Source organism: Salvia splendens, chromosome 17 (assembly GCF_004379255.2).
Source record: "Salvia splendens isolate huo1 chromosome 17, SspV2, whole genome shotgun sequence".
Taxonomy (NCBI): domain Eukaryota; kingdom Viridiplantae; phylum Streptophyta; class Magnoliopsida; order Lamiales; family Lamiaceae; genus Salvia; species Salvia splendens.
Window position 1 is genome coordinate 1,521,732 of NC_056048.1, and position 24,046 is coordinate 1,545,777.

General features: G+C 37.4%; 1 protein-coding gene across 1 annotated transcript; it reads left to right on the plus strand.

Moving 5' to 3' along the window:
- The first annotated feature begins 12,893 nt into the window (after positions 1 to 12,893).
- Positions 12,894 to 14,818, plus strand: LOC121775245 (polyphenol oxidase I, chloroplastic-like). The gene has a single exon (XM_042172293.1). It carries the CDS (start codon positions 12,920 to 12,922, stop codon positions 14,624 to 14,626), a length of 1,707 nt encoding a protein of 568 aa, XP_042028227.1. The 5' UTR covers positions 12,894 to 12,919; the 3' UTR covers positions 14,627 to 14,818.
- The last annotated feature ends 9,228 nt before the right edge of the window (positions 14,819 to 24,046 follow it).

Sequence of the window (24,046 nt, forward strand, 5' to 3'; positions counted from 1 at the left end):
ATTAAAAAATTTTGAATTTTTCTTCAAATTTTGGCATCGAAACATATGCAAGTGAGATCTCGTTAGAATCCTTATGAAATTATCTTTAATTTGATATATATTGTGCGAAAACATAATTTAAATCGAGAAAGTTATATGCGTTTTAAAGTTATGGGATATTTTTCAAAAGTTAGTCATAACTAATTTGTCGTAAATTGACCTTAATACCCTTATTGACTTTTTTATTGATCGTATTGACATTGCGGGGCTGATGATCTAGACCCTTGATTTGAATATCTAATGACTATTATTTAATTATAATTAACAATTAAGTATTGAGTTAGCAATATTGCATTCCCCTCCCATAACGATGGACTTGAAATCCGAGATATATTAAAAGTCCGTGGTACACCACACTTTGGCAAAAAAAATGAGATTACAAGTGCCTAGAAACTGTTCGATGGAATGCCCCAATGAACTGGAGCGAACTGCTTATGGTATCTCAATATGTTATTTAGGTACTAAATGAAGCATAGAGTTAGTGTTAATATGTCTTTAGTTAAATGGGTGTTACTAGAAAAGAAAAGGTGTTTCTTTAAATGAAAATTTTAAAATTAAATTTTTTTCTTCAATTAAATTTTATCAAATTTTGGTCTGTCACTTCGAATATAAAAAATTCCGAAAAAGGAAAAAACAAATAAAATTTTAATAGTGCAAATGCACTCAAACAAATCCAATTAGTACTGATTTATTTATTAAAATGGATGTTATCATATTTATATTTTAAAAAGCTTGTAACTATTTGAATATACTTCGTCTGGGAAGCATTTTATAGTGACACCATAACACCAATTCTAGCCCTTAGATCTATAAGATGGACGCCTAGGATTGAATTGATGAAATAGAGTTCGGATTGCAGTCTTATGTGTTAGATATTGCAGGCGTGGGTATTTTAGCCAATTCCTAAAAAATTAATTTAGAAATGAATTTGGTAATATGTAAACTGCAAATACTACTCCCTCCGTCCCACATAATTTGACCCAGTTTTCCATTTTGGGCCGTCCCACATAATTTGACCCATTTCACTTTTACCATTGTTGGTAGTGGACCCCACATTCCACTAACTCATTCCTACTCACATTTAATTATACTAGAGACATTCCACTAACTCATTCTAACTCATTCCTACACCCTCCGTCCCGCTGTACTAGAGACATTTCTTTTTGGCACGATGTTTAAGAAAAATTGTTTTAAATGAGTGAAGTAAAAAGAGAATGAAGTAGAAAGGAAAAAGGTAGAGAGATGAAGAGAGAGTAAAGAAAAAGAGAGTAAAGTACTTTTTGTCAAAAAAGGAAATGACTCAGCTACAGTGGGACAACCCAAAAAGGAATACGACTCAACTACAGAAGGACGAAGGGAGTATTACGAATGTTGTATACGCATAACACTGCAATATTCATAGAATAACACTGCAATATGGTAACATACTGAAAATAGAGAATACTGATTTTGCCCTTTAGCATTTTTTATGTTCCAATTTAACTAAAATAGGCTGCCACATGGCAGCTTGAGAATCACATGATCTTCAGACCTAACGGCCTAAAATGATGGTATGGTGTTATAATAAAGAAGATTGTCATATTAATAAATGAGAAATTTCGGAAAAAGGGTTTAAATTCGCTGACCTTTCAAAATTTGGGATTCAATTCGTTGACCTTTCGAAATATGAGATCGGGGGCATGCGAATTTTTCGCAAGGAGGGATTTTTGCATTTTTCTATTTATTCACTAATTCTTTCTTATTGTTTTGGTCACAATATTTATCAACTGACCAAAATACCCACCTCAAAAAAAATTGGATGTAATTAAACTTCTGCCTCCTCCACCCTCCTCCTCGGTCCTCCCCTTCACCGCATCTCTCCCCCTTACTCAATTCCCAGTTGTTCTGTTTTAATATCAAAAAGTTTGAGTCTTGCAAAATGGATTTGACAATTCACAATTGGAGAAAGCAAAACTTCTTGGGTTCAAGAACTATGTTGAGGTACTGATGTAGCTACAACACTTGCTTGAGCAATTTTTGCGTTAATTTCTCATGAAAGACATACTCCATTAGAATTCAAATATTACGTGAATTTAGAGATGAAAATGGCCACTGTTGATAAAGCAAAGGATCTTATGTACAAGCTTCATAAGGCTTCTTGGGATTCTGTTATACAGAGAAAAATATAGCAAAAACCTACACAAATTTGGTGTAATACTTGTGTGTGGATTGAAGAGGAGTGTACATTTCGTATAGTAGAGTAGAGGAGTGATGTAGGAGATGTTTATTCAAAAATACGGAGGAGGGTGGAGGCGGAAAAGCCGCGAATGAAAAGGGGAGGAGGGGGAGGGTGAGGAGAAATTTAAACCCTTCCTTAGGGCATTAGCAATGGGGCGCCCTAAGGCGCGCCCTAAGGCGCGCCCTATGGCGCGCCACGTCAGCAGTTTTATCCTCCTACCTCCCCACCTGCAGTGGGGCGCCCTAAGGCGCGCCCTAAGGCGCGCCCTATGGCGCGCCACATCATCATTTTATTTATTTGTTTAATTGATTTAAATGTTTTCAACTAACAATTAATAACGAGTAAATAAAAAGGTCGAAATAACAAACGGGGACACATTAATAAAAAAAGAAGTTACACCGTTCAACTTACAAAAAAAAAAACTAAGTCGGTGCAATTCCCAACTTCCGACGCAGTTCATCTATCAATGCCCGGAGGTATTCGGCTTCGTCGGGGTCGGTACACTTCTTGAGGGCCTTGTGCGTCTCCAACAACGTCCTCGCCATCGACGCTGTCGCCAACGACGAATACACTTCGGCTGCCTGGGGCGGGAGCATTTCCGGGAGCGGAGGTGGGGTTGCAGCGGTCGAGGATGAGGTCGCGGCCGCCTTCCCTTTGGCCTTCGCAGCCTTGACGCCGGGAGGACGTCGGGAGGACATCGGTGTGCCGGAACCGCTGTCGTCCACGTACAACCGGTTGAGGTCAACCGGTTGATTGCCGCTGCCGCTGCTCGTGTAACCACCAACTTCGGTGGTCTTCATCCTCTTTGGCGCACTAGTGTGCAGAATTCCACCTTGGAATTTCTGCTTGTCCCTCAAAAGCGTCCAGATGGCCTCGTGCTTGAACTCGCCGAACATCGACCGGTACGACAATATCGCTTTAGCACGCACGTCTTCCCAGCTCTCGCCGCTCCCCTGTGCCCGCGCGCACTTCTCGAACTCCGCCGCGTACAAGTTCACTTGCTTCTTCACTTGATCCCAGTGCTTGCGGAGTTGCTCACGCTTGCGCTTGTACGAGTTCGGCGGCTTGGCCGCATTGTAGAGGTCGGCGATGCGCTCCCAGTACGCGAACTGCCTCTGGTTGTTCGCGAATATCGGATCTTCCGATATATCTACCCAACACCGGGCCAAAATGAGAGTTTCCTCGTCGGTGTAGTTTGTACGACCGGGGGCGTACTCATCGCAATCACCGGGAGGCGGCAACTTCTGCGCCCGCTGCCGGTTCCGCTTCTTTTTGGCTGGGGCGGAAGCGGTCGCGGCGGGGTCGGGATCGGCCGCTGCGGCGTCACGTCGGGAGGGGGCGACTGGTCGGGTTGGAGACGGCTCCATGTCCGACAACCCATACGAGTCCGTACTGAAATCGGGATCGTATTGGGCGTTGGTGTCGAACGAACGATATTGGCCGGGTTCTGTACCCGGCCAACGCGCATCTCCACTAAACATAGGACTATTTGGACTTGAAGCCATTTCGTAGTAATTATGTAAATGTAAGTTTCGAAAGTGAAATTGTGAAATGAAATGTAAAACGAATGAACTCTATTTATAAAACAACCAAACCGCGTGCCATCGTCCGCGACCTATCGTCCGTGTACGCCACAATGGGGAGGACGATGGCGCGCCCGATGCCTATCGTCCGCAGCCATCGTCCGTGTACGCCACAATGGGGCGGACGATGGCGCGGACGATAGGCATCGGGCGCGCCATCCTCCGCGCCCTTAGTATCGGCCGCGACGATCGTCCGCGACCTATCGTCCGTATCCGCAATGGGCGCGGACGATCGATGGCGCGGACGATGCGCGCCATCGGGCGTGCCATCGTCCGCCCATTGCGGATGGCCTTACAAATTATCACACGATTGTTTTTTCAAGATTGTGGATCAAATTAGAAGGGTGGTTTAGTCAATTAATAAGTACTATGAGAGAAATAATAAGAAAAGATAGGTGAATATTGAGAAAAATGCAAAAATCCCTCATTCTGAAAAATTTGTATGCCCGAATCCCATATTTCGAAAGGTTGACGAATTGAATCCCAAATTTCGAAAGGTCAACGAATTTAAACCTATTTTCCGAAATCTCTCCTTACTATGATTTTATGTTTCAGTTTAAAATTAGTGGTACTTGCTAGAAATCAAAGAAGTTCTAATTATGGATGAACTTGAGAATTTGGATGATTTACGGGATTGAAAATTAATTGGAGTGATTTGAATATAACTTCAAATGATAGAAAATATGTGAGGAGAAAGTTTTGTATCACGAGTACTATAATTGAATTGAGTTGTACTCTATTCGTCCCACAAAAATATACACTATTTTATTTTTAGTCCGTTCTACAAGAATATGCATTTTTTAATTTTGAAAACTCTCTTCTCTCTAATGAGACTCCTTCTCCGCTAACAATATTTAAATTACAATTTTTTTAATATCTATCTTACTTTACTAATCGTGCGTTAAAACCTACATTCAATCAAAAGTACATATTTTTATAGGACAGATGAAGTAGTACTACGTAATTTCAGTTACCTGCAAATACTTAGTTGATTATCATGTTGGCCCAATTGTTTTAGGGCATTGGCCCACTATAATCTTGATAAAGAATTAAAAAGGCCCACTCTTGTCTAAGAGAACAATATCCGACGAAAATATATCTTCGGCCCATTATTTGTACCATGCACCGTTTGTTAAATCTTTTCATGAAAAATTTATCACTGTTTTTTACGACATGTCGTTAAAATTTGCTGCATTTGATTTATTGTAGCATGACAATCACAATTACATTAATATTATCTCCTTTCTATCTCTATATATGACAATTTGTGACTGCGTGCGTGTCAATATGTCCAAGCCACCAAATTTTTTCTTCTATCTTTATTTTCGGTTGTATAATTCGTCTTTGAGCAACATTTAATTTTTATACGATCATTCATTCTTAATTTGTTATATTTAATTTTTACTAGTATGATCCACAATTCACCGTAGTTTAATTTCGAGAACAATAGCGAGATTCAAGTCCCCGGACACTATTCGATGAAATGCCGCAATAGACATGAGTTATTGATCCAAAATATTTGCCAATTTTTATTGTTAGGGAATATAAGATAAAAAAATATATATGTGGGCGATAGCCTACATATATTTATTCTACCTCACCCAGTTTGGTGCACGACTATTGAATAATTGTTAAGTGTTTTTTATTTTTTTTATGGATAAATGAATATAGATTTAAAAGTAACACCATGGTAGACTCGAATCTGAGACATTTAACTCCAGACATTCCCACTTTACCGCTTAGCAAACTCATATACACAACAAAATAGTAAGTAGTGATAAAATGCAAACTCTATATATTGTACAAACTCCAAACTATGATCTGGACAGTTAGAAAATATCAACAGATGACAAAATAATAGCAACAAAAAATGTACACAATTTCAACATTGCGTCAACCGTTGACACCGTTTTGACATTGTTTGTTACAGTTATTTTATCATCTGTTGACATTTTTTAATAGTTCAAATTATAATTTGGAGTTTATACAATATTTAGAGTTTGCATTTTTATCACATCCCACAAATAGCTGTTAGGATTTGACATGATTTGTTTTATATGATGTCTTTTTTGTATAAATATGTGTAGTATCAATAGGTGAAAATAAAATTGTGCAACAATTAAAACTCCAAACGTTTTGTATAAATTTGTTGTGTAAGTTTACTCAACAAATTCCCCCTCTGTTTCCATCTCCGCCTCCGCAACCAGTGCGACAACCTCCGCCTCCATTGCTTCCACCGCAGCAATATTTGCGAATATTGTTGTAGCAACCGATTAAAAATAATGCGAAAAGAAAAAAATCATAGGCACAGTGACTCTACAGAATATCCCCATATCTCTATTATTCCATATATTATTGAGTTCCATATCTTTCCTATTTTCTTGATCACTAAGTTAGGTTATTAGGGAGTATTATAAATATGAGTCTTTGTTATCTTTTGAAGGAATCATGAAAGAAATATAATTATCTTTATCGTTCAGTCTTTTATTTTTCTGTAATTTACTTTTCCGTCTTTATTCATCGGTGGCTCGACGGAGACTCCTCCACGAACGGACCTTCAATATCCGGCGAATTCTCGCCAATTATCATTGATACGGGTTTCTCCGAAATCACGCCGCTATTACAGTGAATACAATATCAGCCGTTTCCGTGTCAAAATCAACAAATAAAAAAACAAGATAATTATTTCGGAATCAAACTAGATTCCAAATCTCATGAGATTCTATTGTTGGAAGACTTGGTTCTACAATTCGAAACCCAAAGAGCCTTTTTATGGACGATTTTAAATTTGTCAAAGGAGATAGACTAGATGGGATCATGCTTATATGTTTTCGTTATGTATCAATATTATGATAATAATTGTCATTTAAATCACAATTTTCTATTAACTTTCATAAATTTATGTAATTTCCTAAATTGAAATGTAATGTTGGCTAACTTACTCTTTTAAGGACATAAAATTGAGAGACAATCAGACAATTGCTTGCGTTGGAAAGTTTAAGAAAATAACAACAATTTAGGATGTAAAAGAAAACGTCTCTAAATTAAGGACAAATTAACTTAATCTTTTTATTTTTGTAGGACGCTTTTATTTGCGTCATCTAAATTTAGTTGGGATACCAAAAATAAAGACATTTTTTTAGCGTTAGTGGTATATTTAGAAATACACATTAATAGTAATATTTTATCAACCTTTCCTTTTAGGCCATGTTTGGTTGGCGGGAAAGTAAAGTTGGCAAGGAAAATGATTCCTGGGAAAATGAATCCTGGGAGTATGATTTCTAATAACTTTACTTTCCCGTGTTTGGAAAATATCAAGATTTGAAAGTATATATTTGATTTAAACACTAAACTAAAAATATACTTATCATTTTTATTTATAAAAATAATAATACATATTATTTAATAAATTATTAATTACAAATGATAATAATTATATTATTTTATTTATTATTACGATGGATAGTTTAAATATGGATTATACATCATAATATATAATAATATAATAATAAATATGATTATTATTATTATTATTATTATTATTATTATTATCATTATATTTACTTAATTTTTAATTGAATAAATTTTATAATTTAAAATTTCACTACAATTTTATTGTTAATTACTAATTTATAAATTAATAATTATTATATTATTATATAATTATAATTATATATAATTATTTAATAAATTATTATTATTATTATGATAATAAAAATAAATATTAATAATATAGTTATAATTATGATAATTTGAATTATAGTTATTTATTCTCCTGATATTAAGTATGGTTTATACTTTTAAATTATTTTTAAAACATTGTAATAAATAATAACAATAATGATGATGATAATAATAATAATAATAATAATAATAATAATAATAATAATAATAATAATAATAATAATAATAATAATAATAAATTGTACTATATTGCATTAAATATGTAAGAATCCTAAAACTGGGAAAAAGAATAACAAAGAAAAGTTAGGATTCAGAATCCTGGAAAGTTGTACAAACTTTTCTTGTTTCAGTATTTTGATTACTTTTCCAGTTTGATTAAAAACGGAAACAAACACATGAATTTAAAATTTAAGGAATCATATTACTTTCACAGACAGAATCCTGGCAACCAAACATGGCCTTAGTATTTTCTATTCTAATTGCTCAACTAATTAAGACTTTATTTTTTAAGAATACTTGTCATTTAAATTATAAAAATCTATATTAATTTTTCTGGCCAGTTTCATAATTTTTGAAAATTGAAATACAAAATTATAATTTAGGATACATCATGAAATAGTTTTTTTTTTTGGTCGCATATAATTTATTTTGTAATAGAGTATTATTTTTATTTTGAGCATTCCGGATAGTTGCAAAAGTTGCATTTAGAGGATTATGGTGATAAAAGAGAGAATAAAATACAGGAGATGATAGGTAATGTACTACAATCTAATTCATTTATTGTATGATTGCATCCATTACACAAAATTTTCTCCACACATTTTCTATCATTTGAAGTTATAGATTCGAATCACTCGAATTAATTATTTTAAATTTTTTTGTTAAAAAGAAATGTCTCAAGTAACAATAAAATAAACGGAGAGAGTAATTATTAATTATGATGATGGCCCAATTTTCTTGGGGCTTCGGTGCACTTCGATCATAAAAATGAATTAGAAAACCCCACGGTTATCTAAGAAAACAATATCAAACAAAATTATGTTTTCGACCCAATGAGCATTAATGTACTGATTAATTAACTCCTCTGTCTATAAAAGAAAAATAAATTAATATGAGAGGTTCCAAGAAACAAGGATTTATATATAGATATAGAAGTAAGGGAATTAATATATTGTTTCCACTCAATACTATCCTATTATAATAAATACCATCGGTCCCCTTGATAGATATGGTCATCAAATAAAACAAATTCAACACGTTTAAATTAATAACACAATGTATGTGCTGATGAGAATATTGCTTAAAATGTATGCTAGAATTCCTATTTTTATATTCAATATTAAGGCATGGTGCACATGGTATTTCTACTGGCGGATATTACTCCATCCGTCCCTAAATAATATACATTTTGGATTCGACACAAATTTTAATACAAAATTAAAAAAGTAAAAGAGTAGAAAAAAAGTAATTAAAATATTGTTAGTGAGGAATGAGTCTCACCTCAGTAGAGGAAAAAAGAGTTTTTAAAATTAAAAAATTTATATTATTTTGGGACGGACTAAAAAGAAAGAGTCATGTTCTTATGTTACGAATGGAGTATTAAATATCTATCTTTAATTATATATTCAAAGTGCACCTACCATGTCCATGGACCAAGGGCCCCACACACAATATTCAATTATATATTTTCTTTTTTATTTTCTTGTAAATCTATCTCATTAAATACACCAAAATCTTCTTGATGTTACGGAGGGAGTATTAAATATCTATCTTTAAATTATCTATTCAAAGTGCACCTACCATGTCCATGGAATATGGGCCCCACACACAATATTCAATTATATATTTTCTTTTTTATTTTCTTATAAATCATCTCATTAATTACACTAAAATATCTTCTTGATGCAACGTCAATTTTGTTTGACCAAAGAAAATTTTAGAGTGAAAAAGTTTATATCTCGAAATACTAAATATAAGGCCATCCACAACGCTGTTCCTATATCGTTCCTTAAACCACTATTTGAGGGCCCCACTGTACTTTTTTACTTCATTCCTTAACTAAGGAACGGAACCTGCAACCCTCCGTTCCTTAACCGTTCCTTAAATTACTATTCATTCAATTTCATTTTTTTATTTCCAACCCAATTCAATTTAAATAAACACACTTTATTAAAAAATAAACACACTTTATTAAAAAATACACAACATTAATAAAATTTAAACTTTTAGAAAAATAAAAAGCACACAATTAAAATCCTAAAAAAATAAAAAGCACACAATTAAAATCCTAAAAAAATAAAAGTACACAATTTTAATAATTTCATCCGCCAAAATTTTCCCAAATGTGCTCAATTAGATCCTGTTGGAGTTGGGTGTGGGCACTAGAGTCGCGTGTCCTTGATCGAATAGATAACCGTTCTTGTATAGACGGATGCGCTCCACTTCGAGGCGGACTACTTGCGTTTGTGATTGAAATGAGTATGAAATAAGAGTATTTATAGAGTAAATAAATAAATAAATAAATAAATACAAAACGGATATAAAAAAAACGGTCACATTACTGTTGCAAAAAAAATTTTTATTATTAAATTCGATTTTTTTTAAAAAAAATTGAATTATTACGTCACCGGGACGAAGCCCACTCGCGGGGCAGCGAGTGGGCTTCACGCGTCGAATGGGAGGCCGCCACGTCGCCTCGGCGCGTGGCGGAACGTTTTGTTCCGCGTTCCTCCGGAACGGAATGCGGCACGGCATAGGAACGGCATGGGCACGGAATGGCGACGGAACGAAGCCCGCAACGCGTGCCGCCGCGGAACCGTTCCGTCGGAACGGCATAGGAACCGCAACGGCACAGCGTTGCGGATGCCCTAACAAAGTTTTTCAGGTCGCGTACACCAATAGTATGTCTGGTCAATCACATCTGACCTCTACATACATACGTCTCAATTTAAACATTAAATGTATTATCGTAGTATAAGTGAAATTGAACTTCTACTAAAAGATGTTTATGAGATTATGAAAGTTGCTCCAGAGAAATATAATATTTACTAGTATATATTTTCTTTTCTTACTGCTAATTATTAATTTAGCCTCCATTCATAAATAATAGTCTGATTTTCTATTTTGGTTCGTCTAATAAAATTAGTCTTATTTTCTATTTTAGTTCATTTAGTAAAATTAGTCTCATTTACTTTAAACTCTTCATTATTTTTCTCCCTTTATTACATTCATTTTTCTCTAATTTTTCTCATACTAGATAGTATATATAACATTATAATGTAAATGAAAATGTTAACGGTGGAAATTAATAGACAGAGACGGCCAGCCAATCAGTAGGCGTGACACTGAAGAAATAATTGGAAGGTGTATTATTGGAAAAATCGAAAGTAGTATTATTGTCAATAATGCACATCCATTTGAAAAATAATAATAAAAGTGTACTACAAAAAAAGGATGATGTAAGGTCGGAGGCAGAAATAAACACATGATAAATGCTACTGTACAATAAATAATGCCCTAGATTTTCTCATTTATTTTATTTAAAATTGTTCTTTTATCAGCGAGGGTAACTTTTAATAACTCTGTCTAATTATACTTTTGGAGTCTCATTCATAGCAAAATAATTATTTTCAGCATGTGATTTTATACAATACTGTTAAATATAGTGGTGAAAAAATGAATTAAAAATATTTCTTTGAAGATTCAATAAAGGTTCGTATATCCTCATAATATTCAAACTTTTTAATCTATTAGATAAAGAAAAAACATCTACTAACAAATAGGATTGTGTTTTCTCATTATTAATTAATACTCCCTCCGTCCCGCACTACTCGCACGTTTCATTTTCGGCACGGAGATTAAGGAATGAGTGTATAGCAAAGTTAAATATTACGGCTGTAGGTGAAATTTTTTACTAAAAATGGAAATAGTGCAAATAACTTGGGACGCCTAGAAAGGAAATAAGTGCAAGTAGTCCGGGACGGAAGGAGTACTATAAGTATTTCATGATATCCATTGTGCAAATATGACGTCATGGTGATTTTATATCTATTCACACTAGTGGATGTACCTATCCTTCTACTGAGAAAATTATATAGCTCACCTACCCTTCCAATATGTGCTAGGTCGCATTTTTTTGACTTTTTTTTTTGTACAATAAATGTTGTTTACATCGTTTTTCTAATTAAAAAGTTACATACTTTTTGACTGAGATGAATAATTAAATAATAGCACATGGTTCCCATCATATTGCCACGTAATTTTGTCGCTCAACTAGCCAATTATCCTTAGGCCTTTGAAAAAGTTAATGGGCTTTTCTACAAACTATAAGGAATATCGTTTTAACTTCAAAAATCAAAATATAAACTACTACCAAGTTTAAAAATAAGCTACAACAATCAAGATTTATTACTAATATTTAATTTATTTCTCCAATCCGACCACCGACAATTAAATAATGGTGGCTATATATTAAAATCAAGATAGATTATTATATTATACTAGTTCATTTCATTTCAACCCACACCGACACCATCCTACCCCATTGCTTAATTTACTATTATAATCAAGATACATAATATTCAAAATCAATTGACCTCATTTAGTCCACCATTAAAATAACTAATCCAATCTTAGAATCAATTATTTTATTCAATGCTTTACATATCCAAGGTATATATTACTCACAAGTCACAAGTGAATTTGTTAGCCCTTAATCTCCGAATAATCTCACACTCTCTCTCTCTATCTCTCATCTCTTTAGAGCCATGAGATGATGTAAGAGTGTACACTATAAGGCGGACACTTCAATAGCCCCGCCCCCTTTTTGTCCACAGGTTCAATTTTTTTTGTCCACAGTCCCAAAAATTTGTTTTCGTCAATATGGTGGACACTTCCAATAGCCGCGAAATTTTATAACCAATTATAATCAATTATAACAAAAAACGTGTATTAAAAAAAATTCCTTCTTCCTTATTCCTTCTTCCTTCTCCCTTCATCTCTCAAAAAATTGTCGAAAATTATAAAAAAAAATTCAAGTGGGCGGCTGGCGCGCCGACCGCCGCCCCACTATAGATAGCCCTGCCCCGCCCCGTTTTTTTCGTCCGCTGCCCGTCCCACCCACTATAGGCCGCCCCGTCGTCGCCCCCGCCGGGGCTATAGCCGCGCCGGCGTTATAGTGGATACCCTAAAGTTCTCAAAATTAAACTTTGCAATTTGCACACAAAAGGTCACCGGAAAACAGCCTGTCAAAGCAGGTTTATCCAAATTATGCAAATACGTACGTTCATAATTAGACTTATGTGACAAGTGGAGAGTGTGAAAACAATAATAGTACAATTTCATGAACACTACATTTATAAAGACATGCCTCCACTCCTACGGAAATCACCAAACCATGGCTTCCCTTCAATTCTCCTTCACCGCTCTCTCCTCCGCCCCGAAACCCCGCAGCTCCCGCCTCCCTGGCCGGAGTCACCGCTCTCAAATCTCATGTAGCGGCGATGGAGGCGGCGGCATAGACCGCCGCAACATGCTCCTAGGCCTGGGAGGTCTGTATGGCGCGGGCAGCAGCCTCGGCCGCAAGGCTGAGGCTCTCCCGATCCTGCCTCCCGACCTGAGCACCTGCGACCCCACAGGCGCCACCACCACCCGCCGCGTGGGTGACAAGCAGGAGGTCGTGAAGCTCGACGTCAACTGCTGCCCGCCCTTCACGGACAAGCAGGGAGACTACAAGCTCCCTGTCTTCACAAAGCTCAGGCGGAGGCAGTCTGCCCACCGCCTGAGCCCCGCAAACCTTGCTAAATACAAGAAAGCAATGGCGAAAATGCGGGAACTCGACGTGACCGACCCGGACGACCCTAGGGGCTTCACGCAGCAAGCGAACATCCACTGCGCTTACTGCAATGGCCCCTACGACCAGGTCGGCCACCCCGGGGTCGACCTCCAAGTCCACAACTCATGGACTTTCTTCCCTTTCCATAGATGGTACTTATATTTTTATGAGAGGATCTTAGGTGAACTCATTGGAGACCCCACCTTCGCCTTGCCCTACTGGAACTGGGACAACCCCAGGGGCATGAGCATGCCCATGGCATTCGACGACCCATCCTCGTCTCTGTACGACGAGGACAGGAATCAGGCCCACCGCCGCCCGGCCGTGGTGGACCTGGCCCTGAACAGCGGCATAACCGACCCGGTCCAGCTCATCTCCAACAACTTGGCCCTCATGTACAAGGAAATGGTCAGCGATGTCGAAACCGCCGTTGACTTTTTGGGGACCGAGTACCGAGCAGGCGACGATCCCCATGCCTTCGCCCTCGGGGGCACTTCCGAGCGTGGATCCCACACTGGGATCCACGCTTGGGTTGGAGACCCGAGAAACGACCTCAAAGAGGATATGGGAAACTTCTACTCGGCCGGGCGGGACCCGATTTTCTACTGCCATCACGCAAACGTCGACAGAATGTGGACGATCTGGGATAAAATCCCGGCGAGCTACTCGAAAAAGGTCGACGACGACGACTTCAAGAACTCGTCCTTCATGTTCTACGACGAGAAGAAGAACCTCGTCCGGGTCAAGATATCAGACTGCTTGGATCACAGGAAGTTGGGATACGAGTACGAATACAGCGACACGCCATGGATCAACTCAAGGCCGCCGCAGAGGGCCGTCCCGGCCAACCTCAAGGAGCTCGCGAAAGGGCTCCCGACCGCAGACAAAGTCTTCCCTCTCAAGCTAGTGAAAACAGTCAAGTTTCTGGTGCCGAAGCCGGCAAAGGGGAAGGCGGACGAAGCGCTATTGCTGGAGAATATCGTCACGGATAACAGCAAGCTCATCAAGTTTGACGTGTTCATCAACGATGAAGACGACAAGCCTGATGAGCTTGACAGGGCTGAGTACGTCGGGTCGTTTACTCAGCTGCCGCACAGGGTTAAGGGGAAGGAGAGCGTGAACAATCTTCGGTTGAACTTGAGGGAAGTGTACGAGAACATCAACATTGCTGATGATGATGCTGTTGTTATCACCATTGTTCCGCTGATCAGCGGCGACGCGGTCACCATTGGTGGTATTAAGATCATTCGCCGCCGGCCGCGTAAGTAGTCTGTTGATGTTGGTATTTCTCGACTTCACTTCGCTCTTTTCTCTTTTCCGGTGTGTTTTGTGTGAGAGAATAAGCCTTTGGTTATGCATCTTCAAATTCTCTGTATCTAATGCAGAGTGTATTATTATGTTACCTCTGTTTTCAGAAACATTTACTTTGTTTCTGTTATGAATAAATATGCTATTTCGATAGATTAGTGATGTTATTGTGATGTGTCAACATGAATATAATCGTGTCGTTGAGCAATTCATGTTGCGTATATCTCATGTTTCGGGTTTGAGTGTAGCAGCCTGAATTCGTGTTCAAGTTAAGGATTTTTCTTCCTAAAAAGTTGTATTCGGGTTTCACATTAACTAGTTTAATTGTTATCAGATCAACTTGATAACAAACCACATCCTTTGAAAATGGTACTCCCTCCATCCCACAACAGGACAACTTGATAACAACCCACCCGACAAATCATCCCTAGAAAATGATACTCCCTCCATCCCACGATAGAAGACACTCTTATTATGGGCACAGGTTTTAAAAAAGGTAAAGAATAGTAGGCTGAAAAAGTTAGTGGAATATGAAACCCGCTTATTTATATTGGTTTTATAATAAAACGTGAATGAAGCGATTTAGTAGAATATAAGTCCTACTTACCATTTATGGTAAAAATGAAGTGCAACTCTTAGTGTGGGACGGACCAAAACGACAAAGTGCGACTCTTATTGTGGGACGGAGTGAGTATCTCAAAATGTATGCATCGCTATCTTCAAAATGTACAAAACAGAGTGAAAACAGAGTAGTTACATTGTACAATGATATGATATTCTTAGAGATTCCTTGAGGCAATAATAGAAACACAAAAACAATTCATACCATAAAATGAGTATAAATATCTTAACAAAAACATCTAAAAATACCAAAAATTGAAATCCATAACAATACCTACATTCCTATCTCCATCTTCTCCCATTTTCAGCTCAAGCAACATATAGTAAACCACCATCACCGCGCTACATGTCAAGAACCGCCATGTCGCGATCGCCCCAAGCGACCCGACGGGCCGGGGATCATTTTTGGATATTAGTCTGTTTATTATGACGGCCCAATTTTCTTGGGGCTTCGGCCCACTTCAATCTTAACAAAGAATTATAAAACCCCCCACTTATATAAGAAAACAACACCAAACAAAAATATATTTTCGGCCTAATGAGGATTAAAGTCTTGATTAATTAACTCCAAGAATGTAACTTTGCCTGACCCGCTAGCTGTGGGCAATAGGGAATTGCCACGTATAATTATTGGCACGTGTAATTGTTGTTCAATTAGCCAGTTGGCCATTGTCCTTTTAATAGTTAATGGCTTATCCCTACAAAATATCCGTACATATATTTAAGGCCATCTCCAACTAACTCAAATTTATTTTTCAATTCTATCATATCAGTTATTCTATACCAGCCATTTACATTAAATTAAAGCTGAAAAGAATATTTCATAGTTATCTACAAACTTTTTTATTTTTTCAATCTTACCTATATATTTATTGAAATTACACATTAACCTCACAAAACTTTATTAATAATTTTTCAAACATAATTAAATAATTTAATACAATTATTTATATTAATATATTTATAATAAATATATTATACATGATAACATGATACAGAGATATGATTAATTAGCCTATCTTAAATTTAAAATCAGATACGTAGTACTCCCTCCGTCCCTTTGTACTCGAGTCGTACTCCTTTTTAGGTTGTCCCCTGTAGCTTAGTTGTAGCTAAGTCATTTTTTTGGCAAAAAGTACTTTACTCTGTCTTACTTTACTCTCTCTTCATCTCTCTAACTTTTTTCTTTCTACTTTATTCGCCTTTTACGTAACTCATTTAAAACAATTTTTCTTAAATCTCGTGCTGAAAAGAAATGCCTCTACGACAGAGGACGGTGGGAGTATATGATATTTAATTGGCCCAACCCATTAACGATATTCTACTACGTACTTAAATCTATTTTCCTCTTTATGCAGCGCCGCTATCTTCTTCCCCTTCTCTCTTTTTTGTTTTCTCTATGTCTATGCATCTCAAAAAAATTTTTGCAAGTTCTTCAACCATCAACAACACTCCATAAATCAGGTAAGTCCTTGCTTCCATTTGAAAATACATAAGCATGAAGGATCCAACTGCAATTTTTAGAAACATCAAAAAGTGAAATGCAGTAGCAACAATGCTACTGTATCTTTGGTGCATTACTGTTCAAAAAAATGGAAAAAAGGACAATTTGGGATGCGTTATGCGTTATGGCTAGAGGTAGGCTTGCAAACGGTTTAGGAACCGCCGGTTCCGGTTCATGAACCGGCGGTTCACGGTTCACGTTTCCCATGAACCGGAACCACCCCGCCAAGGGTCCCGGCGGTTCCCGTTCCAGTTCAAAAAACCACCGGTTTATGGGGCGGTTCAAAACCGCCGATTTTTGGCCTGAACCACCGGTTCCGGTTCGGCGGTTCGTCCAATTTTTTTTATTTGTTTATGTATGAAATGTGCATAAATAAAATTCAAAAAATCACGATGAAAGTTGCAATTTTATTGAGATTACACGTTACAACAATTACAAATCACAAAAATCTTGAGGTCTTGAAGTCTTAAACCAAAATTTAAATACAAACGACAGTACTAGTCAACAACGAAGCTAATTACAAATTACAAAAAGACTTAGAAGTTCTTATAAAAAAAACTTATAAGTATATATACTCTTAATCTGCGAATGAGATCTTTCTACATAACTAAATTGAGGACACCTTTAGCAATTCAACTTTAAATGTTGAGTTTAGTCTAACAATCAACAATTACAGTAGAATTGTCAAAAGTTTCCCGGATTTAGCCTTATAGAGAAATCTACTCCATCGACTAGAGTATATACAAATACAATTGTTTAATTGTATTTGCATATTTTTAAAGTAGGAACCAATGGGAAAAAAGAAATAAAGGAAAAAGGACTTGAGCTCAACTTAAATTTAAAATTTAAGTTGAGGTGCCTACGTATCCCCAATGCTCATTTGCATTAGGGAATCAAAGCCCACGTAGATCTCTTACCTTAGTTACCTATTTAGCTTGGTCGGCGGTGGTTGACGGTTTGCCTACGATTCATCCCCGGTGAATTCATCTTGTGATCCCTCCTGACGATCATCCAAATCATTTTCTTGTTCTCTAACGTCAACTTTGGCCCAATCATCAAGTAACATCACGACTTCCATATTTTTTACGGAGAGCTTACTTCTTGATTCATCCAACACACGCGAGCCAACACTAAAAGCGGACTCGACGGCGACAGTGGAAGCCGGAACAGAAAAAATCTCCTTGGCCATTGACGCAAGTATGAGAAAATCTTTCTCGTGGGTTCCCCACCAATCGAGGACGTCGATTTGGGCAAGAGGAGTAGGACCTTCATCACCAACGGAAAAGAGTGAATCGAAATATAAATCTAATTCACTTACCATACCTGAGGACCTTCCGCCGGTGCTGTAGCTGTATAGATCGGCTAATTGGGATTGCGCGCCGGGGTCATCATAATCGGCTTGAAATGCGAAGCCGTAGTTATGTTGTGGAGGATAGGGGGGTCTTTTGACTTGGTGTGTATTGTTATACTTGGTTTCATATTCGGTGTAGAGAGCACGCAAATTAAACTCGAATGTTTGTTGAATAATTGACCGGTCCGGGAGGTTTATTTGAAATGTTTCGGAGAGGTCTACTCCAAATTCGTCACTGGTATCCGATTGGATTGCTTGAAGTGGACCAAGATCAATAGAACTCAAATTGTTATAATAAAAATCTAAAATCTTGGAGGTACCGGCTAATTTCCATTTTGGATCCAAGACCTTTGCAATCAAAAACACCGTTGGAATCTCACTGAAATACTTAAGCCATTTTTCTATCATATAATATAAAACACACATCAATTCGGGTGAAGATGAAGCATTTTTCATTGCAGTTTTAAAACCAAGTGATGTATACATGCAATGCTCTAAAACACGAACAACAGTGCAATAATAAACACTCGACAATTCAACAGTAGCATTTTTGAAATATTTAAACAATTTAAATAAAACCACACTATGTTACCAACAACTATGCGAAAGATATAAATCATGAACGGGATATGTTCTAAAAAAATCACATAAAGAATCTTTATGCATCAAAGTAGAATTCAGACAATCATATGTCGAATTATATCTATGAGACACATCTATAGTAAAATTCGTATATCTTACATTCTTTTTATGGCAATATTTCTTCCAAGCTTTGCCAATAGCTGGCTTTTGGTGGATTAATCTAATTGTAGTTCTAATAGGACTAACATGCTTTTGCCATAATTCAAGCGCATCTTGTACACACACAAATTTAAAATATGACATATGCATCTTTGATGAAAATACTTACCTCCAATAACCGAAGCACAAGCCGCAATCAAATCACCAATACTTGCGGTGTTGGCAGTTGCATTATCAAAATCAATAGAAAATACCTTATTGCATAATTGAAACTCATTCAAAACTTGAATAATTAAAGAAGCAATTTCAGGTGCAGTGTGTGGTGTCTCAAATTCTCTAAAACCAATTAAACGCTTGTTCAAAGTCCAACTATTGTCCACAAAGTGAACCGTAATGCCCATGTATGAATGCCGGTTAAAACAACCAGTCCATACATCTGAGCAAATGTTGACTTTGTGGCCCAAGTTAACTAAATAACGTGATAATTCAACCTTTTTCTCTAAACATTGTCTAACGGTAGATTGTTGAACGGTCATTCGACCTATTCTTTTGTATAGCTACGTTTAAACCACTTTGCATAGTAACCTCAATTTTTTTGTCATCATAAACATTAAAAGGAAAATGCTTCATTGCAGCCCATCTAGTCATAACGTCAAAATTTTTTTTTGTTCATATTTAAAAAGAGGCGTACCTGATGAACCTGAGCCACCAGGTTGGAAGTTTAGTTGGGTTTAGGTAGAGGTAGTGCCACATTCTACCGGATGCTTTATCACAATAGTTATAATACGCATGAAACGCCGATGTCTCTTCTTGAGAGTGCGGATCATGAAGACTTGGAATCACCACTGGGACCTTCTTGTAGTGTTTAACAAAAATATCAGATTTCAAAGTTTTTGTAGTGTTAGTGGGTGGAGGGGGAGGAGGCATCTCCTCATTTCCGCCGGTGCTAGACGGAATACGAGAATGAGATCTATTATCATTGTCGTCCGAGTCCGACGATATAGACACGTCGTACTCGTCATTTTGTTGGGAACCACCGCCCCGCCCCTATCTTGATGCATTTCAGCGAGTAGCATGACCATCATATGATCTTGTTCTATCTATAAATATAATATAAGTTGAAGTTTAATTAGGAACACAAAAAAATTAAAAAACTCAATCTTATGAAATTATGAATTGTAAAAATAATTTTATTTTTTAGAACTTACTTGCAGGCGTTCAGCCGCCACTCGGAAAACCTCTTCCATAACTTCTCGACGACTAGGTCGCCTTGATTTTGAGGGACGACTACTTTGATCTTGGGCAATTCCTTTGCCCCGATCACCACGTCCCGGTCCACCACGAGAAGAAGACATAGTGATAAATGAAAGTAGTATGGATGGAATATGTATGGAGTATGGAATAAATGGTAACTTACGAATACAACAACAAATATAGTAGTAAGTACTAGTAACTAGTAAACAACTTGAGCAATTAGGGAAAATGAAGAGAGAATAGAGAAATGGAGATTGAGAGAATGAAATCCTTGTTAACACAAGAATGGGTGAGAAAAAATGAGGGGGGAAGTGGGGTATTTATAGGAGTAAAATTGGAAGATTTTTTTTTTTTGAAATTTCAAATTCGGTCAGTTTACCGCCTGAACCGGCGGTTCGGACCAAAACCGGTAGTTCAGTCACGGTTTTTGACTGAAACCAGCGGTTTCTGGCCGAAACCGGAAACCGGTGGTTTCTGACCGATTTTCAGGCCTATACACTGCACCGTACGCTCTGCCACCTGAAAAAGCACCGGAACGGTCGAAAACCGGCGATTTTCGTCAGAAACCGCCGGTTTTTCTGCAACCCTCGCCTGCAACCCTACGCCCTAGCCGGAATCTGCCCATTGGGACCGTTGAACCGTCGGTTCAAACCGCCGAACCGACGATTCACGGTTCATGATTTTCGCGAACCTAAATCGGCCCGCTTGAACCGCTAAACCGCCGGTGTCGGTTCCAGTTCCGGTTCATGAACCGGCGGTTCGGAACCGCCGGGCCGGTTCGGATTGTGCATGCTTAGCTAGAGGTGAATTCTACCCCAAAGATGGGTTTTGCGTCATCGTTGGAGATACTCTTAGGTCATCTCCAACCATTTACATTAAACTCATACCCATTTTTCAGTATATGTCACATCAAATAGTAATTTTACCCCAACAATTTATACCAAACCAAACCTAAAAGATTATTTCATATTTATTTACTTTTTTATACTTTTTCAGTCTTACTAGCATATTTATTTAAATTACACATGAACCCCATACCACTTTATCAATAATTTATAGTATAAATTAAATACCATACTATATATAAAAATTATATAAAAAAAACAATTCGTATAATAAAATTAATTTTGATTAATTAAAAATAAATAAAAGTCAATATGTCAAAATTGAAAAAAAAGTTAAACATGCTCAATTAAAAGTGCAAAGATATCCGTGTGTTGAAGTATGATAGACCAATCAAATGCCTCTTAATTAAAATTTGAAAGATGTCCATTTATATTTGCATTAATTAGCCCAATACCCAATTAACTTGAAGCCCAATTAAATACATAATAAAAATCAGGCGCCCATTTCCATCGTCTTCTTCGATGCGATTTCTTCCCCAATCTCTGCAACTCCATTGTTCAAGCAACTGATGGCCTTTTCTCCATATACAGGTAATCATCTTCAAATAGAAATGAAAAGGAAGGATGTGATTGCAATTTTTTTTTAAAAAGAAAAAAAGCAGATTTGCATTTTGCTACAGTACTACTCCATCTTTGGGTAGATACTGTTCAAAAACACAAAAAAATTACAATTTGGGATGAGTTTTAGAGTATGATCGGTGCTCATTTCAACTGCAAAGATAGGTTATGAAGTATGGTTGGAGACAATAAACAGAAATTACTTGAAATTATGGAGCTCATTCTTTCCCTGATAATTGGGTTATTTTTTTATTTTGGAAAGTTCTAAACCCTAAAGTTCTAACATATTTGAGTTATTTCTATTTATGACAAAAGGTAACCATCTCTTGCTTTATTCTCTATTACTTTATTCACAGTTCAGTTCATTTAACACACTCTTCTTAATCTTGATGCCGAAAATAAGTACTGCTCCTACTATCTATTAATTAGGAACGGAGGGGGTACTAAACTATAAGGGCATTCATGGGACGACTCTCTCTGGGGCCAAAACTTCTATCATGGCATCATTCATAATTCTCACAATGAATGCTCTCTCCTCACACCACAACATTAATTTTCACTATTCATTACTCCATCCGTTCGCGAATAGAAGTCCCATTTTTTTTTTTATTTTAGTTCGTTCGTGAACCGTTCGCGAATATAAGTCCCATTTTTTTTATTTTAGTTCGTCCGTGAATATGAGTCTCGGTTCATTTTTACCATACATGGTAATAGAGTCCCACCTTCCACGCTTATATAAGAAAACAACACCAAACAAAAATATATTTTCGGCCTAATGAGGATTAAAGTCTTGATTAATTAACTCCAAGTATGTAACTTTGCCTGACCCGCTAGCGGTGGGCAATAGGTATTTTCGGCCCAACGAGGATGAATGTCTTTGACTTGATAATGTATCTCTTATTTACAAAAAATAGTCTTATTTTCTATTTTAATTCGTCTAGTAAAATTAGTCTCATTTTATTTATTAGTACTTGCTAAAACTTTCTCATCATTTTTCTCTTTTCCTCTCTTATTTTACCAACTTTTCTCATTCTTTTTCAAATTTTATCTATTATGCATTAAAATTCATTCTTTCTGCCGATAAATGAGACTATTTTTTGGGATGATTGTAATTTTTTTGTTATAAAATAACTGCAGAGGTAAATAAAAAGTCGCATTTGATTTCTATAATAAATGTCTAAAAAAACTTCCTGGGTGCGTTAATAAATGTCTCATTTTTATTGGTTCTGGTTTTAAAACTGTCAGCAACGTTTTTCATACTAAAAAAAAGTCATACGTAGTACTCCACTTGTTAAAATGACACGATTAATAAATGTCTCATTTTTTATTGGTTTAATACATTAAAACTGTAAAGGCATCTCCAGTGGCTTTCGCCCAGCAATAATCCAGCCACAAACTCCTCCTGCTACATCATCAGCACAAAAAATCCTCCTGCCACATCATCAGGACAAGCAAATAGCCCAGCAATAGCCTAGCCACATCACCCATAATTATATAAAACAAATAATTGACAATCACACAAAATACGGAATTAAATGCACGACACAGATACGGGAAAATTTAATAATATTATTTAAATTAAAAAAAAGTACAATAAAAAAATATTAATTTAAAAAAATTTACATTAAAAAAATATATTAATTTAAAAAAATTACATTATTTAAAAAAAACACGACCTCCGCCTCACTCCTCGTCTCCGTCGCCCCCCTCGCCACCGTCACCGTCGCCGCCGCCTCCGTATCCGTCGGAACCCCCCGGTGCCCCCCCGGTCTTCAAATCGTCATGCATGCCCACGAGCCTTGCGTGAAGAAAACTCTTCTCCTCAGGGTCCGTTGTCGTCCGCCATTCGGCTAACGTCTTGGCCATCTGAGCCCGTGTTTGTTGACGCGCGAAAAATTTGAGATCCTCTGTCGACTGGCCAAGGGGGGATGCAGACTGTACCTCCTGGGACCACCCCAGCGCCCCCCTCCCCCCCTCCCGTTGCGCCCGCCTTTGACCAATCGGGCTAGTTCGGCGAACGAACGATGGCGGGGATGGGAGCTCCCCCGCATCCTCGGGGAGGTCGTGGGAACCTCCGCTGCTGCCGCTGTAATCACCGGTATAGTTCAGTCGTTACTTCTTCGGCCAGCCAGCGTCGACACCTGCTCGGAACTTCTCGGAGTCGTTCAGCACCTCGTAGCAGTTCCAGTAGGTGAACTCCTTATACAACCCGGGCTGGGGGAAGGCTTTCTCCGCTATCCTCCTGCAGTCATCCTCCGTTTGGCCACTGCTCTGCATGCGGAGGACGTTGGCGTACAAGCCCGAAAATCGGGAGAGCCCAGCCCTGATTCGGTCCCACCCCTTCCGGCACTCCTCCCCGGTGCGCGGCCTCCCCTCCGGGCAAAATCTCATGTAGGCTGTAGCAATTTTGGCCCACATGTTGACGATCCTCTGATTGTTTGAAGTCA